The following is a 9,187-nucleotide window of genomic DNA, read 5'->3' as shown; positions in this document are numbered from 1 at the left end:
AAAGCAAACGTAACAAATGTTAGTTGTAGAATCTAGTCTGTCATCCTCGATTAGAATGGGAATCTCAGGAGGACAGGGACTTTATCGGCCTGGCACACGGTAGGCGGTCGATAATTTATTTGTAGAAAGAAGGACCAATACTTTCAAAGCACTTAGATCACGTAGGTGGAAACTTCCCTGCTTTTATTTTTGCTCGCACCCGGAAGTTCCCGGCGGTGGAACCGAAGGTCCGCGCGCAAGGACCAGAGGAGTCGCTCTGGCCGTCCTGAGCCTGGGCTCTATGGCGGTCCTCCCGAATAGCGGAACCGCTCTGGCTGCCTGGCGCTTCGGCTCTGTGGTGGATGTTTCCGGACCGGCGGAGCGTGCGCGGTGCTGCGTTGGCTGGGATCGCTATGGCAGCGGCGTCGCTGTGGGCCCGGCTTCCGTACTCGCCTCGGGGCCCGGCCGTCTCCGCAGCCTCCAGTACCGCGGCTTCTCGGGCATGAGCGGGGTCTCCCGCCGCGGCCCGCTACCCTGGCCGCCGCTGCCGCCGCATCCCAGCTTTGGGCCGGCGCCGGGAACATGCACCTGGCCGCCTACTGCTACCTGCGGGTCGTGGGCAGGGGCAGCTACGGGGAGGTGACGCTCGTGAGGCACCGGCGGGACGGCAGGCAGGTCGGCGGGGGTTGGGGCCCGGCAGGGGGTGGAGGGCAGGCAGCGGTATGCCGAGGCCGCTGTTCAAAGGCTAGGCGCGGAGAGGTCTAAAGGAGACTCACTTCGGATGTCCCTTCTTCAGCGAAACCTCCCCATACCACCAAGAGTAGGCCAGGCCGTACCGTCTGTCATATGCGCCCCAAACTGCCTGTAGTTCTTTATAGTGTTAATTGTTGTGCTTGATCTACACACCCTCTCCACTCTGACAATTCCGTGAGATCATTCATTCCTAGAATCTCATACAGCGCCTGGCAAGGATTACTCTTTGGACGAAGGGCCCCATACATCTGACCTGGAGACTACTGGACTCGCTTAAAACTCAGTTCATCACCTTCCCGCCAAACCTTTCACGGTCCCCATTTTAGTGAGTAGTACCGCTTGCCATCCAGTTGCCCAAGCTGGCCATACCCGGAAGTCATTCTTGACACACACCACCGCCACCATTCAGCTGCCCACTAAGCCAGCAGGCCTGTTCTGTATCCAGTGGTACCCCCCGCTTCCCCCATTCCAGGACATCATTATCTTTAGCTGAGTTGTGGCCATGGCCTCCACTGGTCCTCCCTGCCACATGGCTTACTCTTGAACCCATCACTTTCATTGCCATCTCCCTGATCCTTCTCAAACTTAACACTAATGTTGCCATTCCTTTCTTTAAAGCACTTTATCCCCTGACCCTCAGGATAATGAGCCAGTTCTTTAAAGTGGTTTATAAGTAGGGTGACCATATAATGTATCATACAAACTGGGACAGTTCTGAAACTAAAGGGAGGTGCTATTAATAATGACACCAGGATAGGGACAGTGCCCCAGGCAAGCTGAAAGGAGATGTTCCTTCAAGTATAAGGCCCTCTAGACTATTCTGCCTGGTGTCAGGTGCTGGTAGCTCTGCCTGGAACACAAGTTCGGGCATAAGAGATTTATTCAGAAATAGGGGAGGTGGGGGAGGTCATTGGATTTTTTTTGAGTGGAGAATGGGGTATTGGTTGTAATAACAGCCCCTCATGTGTGAGCAGCAGTTTATGTTTTACAAAGCACATTTATATATGTGTTTGTTGAATAATGAATTGGTCAAGGACAATGTATTAGGTGTCAGAGGATCCTGACTTTTTTTTTAATGGGAATAATTTTTAATGTTGAGAATCAGTGATTTTTAACCTTATTAGGCCATGGATCCCTTTGATTATCTAATGCAATCTGAGGACCCATTCTGTCTGCAGCTGTATTTTCAAGCCATATATTATATACTTTTGTAGGGGAAACTTAGAGGTTAAGGAATCTCTATCACGGATTTTACGATTGATCCAGTTGTATGTTCAGATGGACTCCTCTTTTATCCATTAATGAAATTATAAAATGCAGATGGGAAGTATACATTTTTTGTGACCCTCCAGTCTGCTCTAAGTCCAACCTGTTGAAAGTATTAGTAAGTGATAGCAAATCTTTTTCCCAATTTTGCACTTTGTGAATAACAAAATGAATAGGTTATCTGATAGGCTCCGGGAGGTTGGTTTTGAGGACATTCAGGAGAACCCTTAAATACTCTTAAACCTATAAAACTGTATGCTTATATGCACACCGTAAAATCATATGTTTTCTCTGTAGTATGTCATCAAAAAGCTGAACCTCCGAAATGCCTCTAGCCGAGAGCGGCGCGCTGCTGAACAGGAAGCTCAGCTCCTGTCTCAGTTGAAGCACCCTAACATTGTCACCTACAAGGAGTCATGGGAGGGAGGGGACGGTCTGCTGTACATCGTCATGGGCTTCTGCGAAGGAGGTGATCTGTACCGAAAGCTCAAAGAACAGAAGGGGCGGCTTCTGCCTGAGAGTCAGGTGGTGGAGTGGTTTGTTCAGATCGCCATGGCTCTGCAGGTACTGTCCAGACTCCCAGCATTCCATTTGCTCCAAGGTGACAGGCAGAGGGCAGGTGGATTTTAGGAAAATGCTTCATGAAAAAAAAAATGTATTTAAAAAAAAAATCCATTTATGAGGTGGACCCAGTCCCTCTCGCCATAGCATTCGAGTGTTTTTGAATAAATGATGTCTATGTTGAGGTAGACATGGATTTCGGTTTGCGGGGGATGCCAGTTCTCTATTCACTTAATATTTATAGCAAAATCAATTTTAAGGGCCCTGAGTTGACAAAGAGCAAAGAATGACCGTTTCTGTTGCCAGCTGGTCAGCTATGTCATACCACAAGGTGGTTGGGTTAATTAATATGCCGAAACTGTGGGGATTTGGGCTTTAACCCTGCTGTGGCAGAGTGAGTAGAAATGCAAGATATGTTTGTGTTTGAATATACACATAGTCAAAAGTGAGACTGTTTATGAAATACTACTCTGGAGCTGAGCAGACTTGTCCAGAAATGATTGACTTTGTTTAAATTCTAAGGTACTCTCTCCAAATAAGAGTTATCTTGTTATGTTTGAAAATGTTATTAAGCTGAAGATTTCATGAGTGTGAGGGAATGTGTATCTGACTCTGTACCAGTTGTCTTTCTACCTTCAGTGGGAATTTGTAAGTGTATTTTAACTGGAACCATTTAATGCTAAATGGTAACATTGTCAAGGCACCGGGAACAATTTTGAAGATTTTTGGGCACACTATGCATGGAACTTAATTCCTTGCTTTGGAAAGTTGTGAATCAGACTTTTTGTTTAGAGATTTTGTAAAACAATAGTGTTTTGTTATGTAGATAACTGAGATTATTTAACTCATGCAATTGTTGCTGGTATGTAAGAAGACAGGAATAAGTAAGTAGGTCAGTATATTAATATTTAATGAAGTTTTATTTCTGTCCTCAGTATTTACATGAAAAACACATCCTTCACCGAGATCTGAAAACTCAAAATGTCTTCCTGACAAGAACAAACATCATCAAAGTGGGTGATTTGGGAATTGCCCGGGTGTTAGAGAACCACTGTGACATGGCCAGCACTCTCATCGGCACACCTTATTACATGAGCCCTGAACTGTTTTCGAACAAACCCTACAACTATAAGGTAGGATTGGGCTGCATATGCCAGTTCACCTTGTCTCTAGGACAGTATTCGTAACTTCAGAACCCATCAGATAGAAGAATTATCTGTGAATTGGCTCAAGGAAAATGTCTGGTTTTGTTTTTGTTTTTTTAAGAGGAAAAATATAAGTAAGGCATTCCGACATTTAACTGTTTACTGTTTTTCTTTTCTAGTCTGATGTTTGGGCTCTGGGATGCTGTGTTTATGAAATGGCCACCCTGAAGCATGCTTTCAATGCAAAAGACATGAATTCTTTAGTTTATCGGATTATTGAAGGAAAGGTAAAGAATATTCTGGAACTAATTGTTTTAATATTTGGAGCAAAGTTACTTTAATGCACCTTTGTAAGTAGCTATTGGCAGAAATGAGTAATCATTGATGTCAGTTGGATAGGTAAGAATGGTATGTCCCTTCTATGGGGAAGGTTGAACTAGAAACAGACAGGACTAGGGGCGCCCGGGTGGCTCAGTCAGTTGAGTGTCCGGCTTCGACTCAGGTCATGATCGTATGGCTCATGGGTTCAAGCCTCACATCGGGCTCTGTGCTGACAGATCAGGGCCTGGAGCCTGCTTTGGCTTCTGTGTTGCCCTCTCTCTCTGCCCCTTCCCCACTCACTTTGTCTCTCTCTCTCTCTCTCTCTCTCTCTCTCTCTCTCTCTCAAATATATATATTTAAAAAAAAGAAATGGGATTAATATTTTTTAATATTAATTTGTGAAGGTGGCTTAATCGTTCTGAAGAGTTGGCTTTTTGAAAACCTCTACCTTGTAACCACAGAATGTGCAGGTGCCCTGAGGGAATATTGGTAGCATCTTATAAGTAGTTTGGGTTAAATGAGTCCCACCTAAAATGAGTCTACTCTGGGCAAGAAGTACCCATTCTATTCCCAGCTTGCTCAGTAGCTGGTGATTGGAGGACACTTTGCAACAATGTAAAATAATAATAATAATAATAATAATAATAATAATAATAATAAATAAAAATAAAGTGAGTCTACTCATTGCACATGTTGCTCCTTTGATCATTATCGCAATCACAAGTAAGCAGTTAAGAACTGCAGAAAGCAATGTGTGTAATATAGACACCAGAGTGGCCAACTTTCTATGTTTGTTCCATAAGTCTGGTTGTCCTCTCTAGTGTGAGGCATCTGTGCACACCCTTAAGTTTTAAAGCTATAACCCACTTACTGATTTTAATATTATGCCAAGACTCAATTTTAAATATTTTAAATATTGAATAATTAATTTTAATTAATAATTAATTTTAAATATTGAATACTTATTGAATAATATTTATTGAATAATATTACATTATTAATAATAATAATTAATTTTAAATATTGAAAACACACAAGAAAGTAAAATTTGCCCATAATTCCACTACTTGAAGAATCAGACAAGAGAGGAGGAGTAAATTCCCCTCTCCTTCGATTCTCATCTATCCTCTGGAGATAACCATTACTAACACTTTTGTGTGCAGCCTTCCTAGCATTTTCCTGTCTGTATGAAAACATACATGTCTTTATTAGGCGTGCACATACACACACAGGTACTTTTATTTTTATTTATTTATTTTTAATGTTTAGTTTTGAGAGAGAGAGAGAGAAAAAAAAATGAATGAGTAGGGGAGGGGCAGAGAGAAAGTGGGGACAGAGAATCCAAAGTGGCTCTGCGCTGACAGCAGAGAGCTGTATGTGGGGCTCAAACTCACAAACCGCGAGTTCGTGACTTGAGCTGAAGTCGGATGCTCCTGTGGGTAATTATTTCCAATAATATTGGGAAACCTCTACCTTTTCTTTCAGACTTTGCTTCACAAGATCGTAGTAGTAATTGTGATATCATTTCTCTTTGTAGCTGCCGCCGATGCCGAAAGACTATAGTCCAGAGCTAGCAGAACTAATAAGAACAATGCTGAGCAAAAGGCCTGAAGAAAGACCCTCTGTGAGGAGCATCCTGAGGCAGCCTTACATAAAGCGCCAAATCTCTTTGTTTTTGGAGGCCACAAAGGCGTAAGATACTTCCCTTGCAAATAGGTGGCTAGATAGACGGAGTAAAAGAAGGTAGCTTGTATAATTTTCGTATGTTAGAATTTATGGTGATTTTTAAATTTTTATTTATTATTTTCTTAAGTTTATTTATTTATTTTGAGAGAGTGAGAGTGAGAGAGTGCATGCGAATGAGCCGGTGAGGGCAGAGAGAGAGGGGGAGAGAGAATCTGTACTGTCAGCAGAGAGCCCGACGAGGGGCTTGAACTCACGAACCTCGAGATCATGACCTGAGCCGAAATCAAGAGTCAGATGCTTCATGGGCTGAGCCACCCAGGTGCCCCGGTGATTTTTTGTTTTTAAACATGAAGGAAAATTGTGTGATTAGGGCTTGTGTTGAGGTTTACTTAATTGCTAAAATCAGAAATATAGGGAACCATTTAGAGAATGACTTTAAATTCCTCAGAGGATTCCAAGACCTATCAATTACAATTCTTTCAAAAGAATATATATTTTAGAAACCATATGAAAGTGAGATTGTCTAAGAAGCCTCTTACATTATGTGCCATGTAAGATAATAGTCATGTTTAAGAATGAGCACTCAAATTTGAGAGCTTTTGTAAGTTTCCCTCTTCACTCATATAAATTTCTCAAGAGAAAAATTTCTTTCTTTGGCAGGTGTTACCTTCACTAAATAGCTGTTTCAGGATGTAAGAGTTAGGGCTGGACAAGAGCTTCGTGATCTGTGTCTTGTGACATGTTAGATTGGAGAGCAATACTAGAGAGGCCCCAGGGGATAAAGAAAGACCATCTTTTTATTTACATTGTCTATAATTTGGCATCACACAGACCTTTGGCCTTCCACAGCACTGGTCTCACCCTCCCATTGAATTCTCCAAAGGGTTATTAGTTAGCTCAGTTGTAGAAATGTCACACTAAAAGAGTTGGGGATATTAATCCTCTACACTTTTATTCTGCAAGTCCAGGCTGAGCATACTCTGAAACTTGGCAAAGCAGTTGTGATTTAATCACAAACATATGAAACTTGAAAATTATGCCGGTTCTTCTGTACATAAGGTAATTTCTCATAGATTTTTTATTTTGGAATAGTCTTGTATTTACAGACAAGTTGCAGAGAGAGCACAGAGAGTTTATGTATACCCGTCACCCAGTTTCTCCTGTTGTAAACGTTGACATACCGTAAATGGCATCAGTGGCTTACTGTTGACTGAACTCCAGACTTTATTTGGCTTTCTCTAGTTTTTCTACTAATGTCCTTTTTCTGCCAGGATCCAATCCAGGATATCATACTACATTTAGTCCTCCTATCTCCTTAGTCACCTTGTGTCTGTGACAGTTTCTCACTTTCTTTGTTTTTCATGACCTTGATTGTTTTTGAAGAGTACTGGTCAGGGGTGCCTGGGTGGCTCTGTCTGGTTAAGCATCCAACTCTGGATTTTGGCTCAGGTCATGACCTCATGTTTCATGAGATTGAGCCCCTGCATCAGGCTGTATGCTGGCAGCATGGAGCTTGCTTAGGATTCTCTCTCTCTCTCTCTCTCTCTCTCTCTCTCAAAATAAATAAATAAACATTAAAAACAAAAGTACCGGTCAGGTGTTTTGCAGAATGCTGCTGCCTGGTTTTTGGAAGAATATTCTCTCTAAATGGACTAGTTCTATGGTTCTTATAATACATACACACATTTCTCTATATATGTAAAAACCTTTAATCTTCACTATACTGATGATAATTTTTTCTTTTCTTCCTCATAAAGAAAGACCTCCAAAAATAATATTAAAAACGGTGACTCTAAATCGAAACCTGTTGCTGCAGTGGTTTCTGGAAAGGCTGAATCAAATCATAAAGTCTTTCCCCTCCAGCCTCACTCTTCTGAGGGCTCCAAGACATATGTAATGGTATGTTTCATTTTAAAGGGTATGTATTTTAGCAACTATTAAAATAGTAGGTATTCAAAGCAAGTTACATAACATCAAGTTAACCATTTTAAAGTAAGCCATTAATTGCATTTAGTACATTCACAATGTTGTGCAACCACCATCTTTATCTAGTTCCAAAACATTTCACATCACCCCAAAAGGAAACCCCAGACCATTAAGTAATCATCTTCATTCCCTGTTCCATCCAGTCCCTGGAAACCACCAATGTGTTTTCTGTCTCTGTGGATTTGCCTACTCCAAGTATTTCATATAAATGGAACCATATAATAAGTGACTTTTCGCGTCTGGCTTCTTTCACTCAGCATGATGTTTTTGAGGTAGCATGTGTCAGCACTTCATCAGTTTTTATGTCTGAGTGATACTCCGTTATATGTGTGCACCACAGTTTGCTTATCCAGTCATTCACTGGTGGGTATTGAATTGTTTCCACCTTTTGGCTATTGGTATGAACATTTGGGTACAAGTCTTTGAGTCTCTGTTCTCAGTTCTTTTGCGTATATGCATAGGAATGAAATTGCTGGGTCGTGTGGTAATTCTGTGTTTACTTTCTGAGGTACCACAATGCCGTTCTCCAAAGTGGTTGCACCATTTTACTTTCCTACCAGCAGTCCACAAGAGTTCTGGTTTCTCCACAACCTCAGCAGCTCCTGTGATTTTCTACTTTTCTCATTCTAGCCATCCTAGTGGATGTGAAATGCTGAGTGTAGTCTGGGTTTGCATTTCTCTGATGACCAATGACATAGAGTCCCTTCCCATAAGCTTCTTGACCATTTGTATTTCTTCCCTCAAGAAATGTCTGTTAAGCCCTTTTCCCGTTTTTTAATTGAGTTTTTTGTAGTTTTGTTGTTGAGGTCTAAGAGTTCTTTCTATTTTCTGGACACTAGCTCCTTATCAGAGATATGATTTACGAATATTTCTTCCCATGCTATATACTTTGGTTTTTTTGCTTTTTTTTTTTTTTAAGTTTATTTATTTGTTTTGAAAGAGAGACAGAGTAACATGAGCAGGGGAGGGGCAGAGAGAGGGGGAGAGAGAGAGGGAGAGGGAGAGGGGAGGGGAGGGGAGGGGAGGGGAGGGGAGGGGAGGGGAGGGGAGGGGAGGGGAGAATTCCAAGCAGGCTCCACACTGGCAGTGTAGAGCCAGACACGGAGCTCGAACTCACAAACTGTGAGATCATGACCTGAGCCAAAATCCAGAGTCAGATGCTTAACAGACTGAGCCACCCAGGTGCCCTGGCTTTTTACTTTCTTGATAATGTCCAGTTATACACAAAAGTTTTTAATGTTGATGAAAGCCAATTTATCTTTTTTTTTTTTTTCTTATGTTGCTTGTACTTTTGGTGTCCTATCTAAGAATCCTGTGCCAAATCCAAGTTCATGATGACATATGGCTATGTTTTTTTCTAGGAGTTTTATAATTTTAGTGCTTGTATCTAGGTTGCTGATTTATTTTTAAATTTTTAAATTTTCTTTTATTGTGAAATATCTATGACATAGAATTTGACATTTTGAACCATTTTTAAGCATACAATTTAG

General features: G+C 41.7%; 1 protein-coding gene across 1 annotated transcript in view; it reads left to right on the top strand.

Moving 5' to 3' along the window:
* Window positions 1-402: 402 nt before the first annotated feature.
* Window positions 403-9,187, top strand: part of NEK4 (NIMA related kinase 4) — a 47,053-nt gene continuing 38,268 nt past the window's right edge. Inside the window, 6 exon segments of the mRNA XM_042929625.1 lie at window positions 403-654; window positions 2,296-2,562; window positions 3,495-3,692; window positions 3,884-3,991; window positions 5,563-5,717; window positions 7,469-7,610. Coding sequence (XP_042785559.1) covers window positions 562-654; window positions 2,296-2,562; window positions 3,495-3,692; window positions 3,884-3,991; window positions 5,563-5,717; window positions 7,469-7,610 — 963 coding nt within the window. The 5' untranslated portion in view covers window positions 403-561.

Source organism: Panthera leo, chromosome A2 (genome assembly GCF_018350215.1).
Source record: "Panthera leo isolate Ple1 chromosome A2, P.leo_Ple1_pat1.1, whole genome shotgun sequence".
Taxonomy (NCBI): domain Eukaryota; kingdom Metazoa; phylum Chordata; class Mammalia; order Carnivora; family Felidae; genus Panthera; species Panthera leo.
The sequence above is the reverse complement of the archived record's forward strand: the minus strand, read 5'-3'. Positions and strand labels throughout refer to the sequence as shown.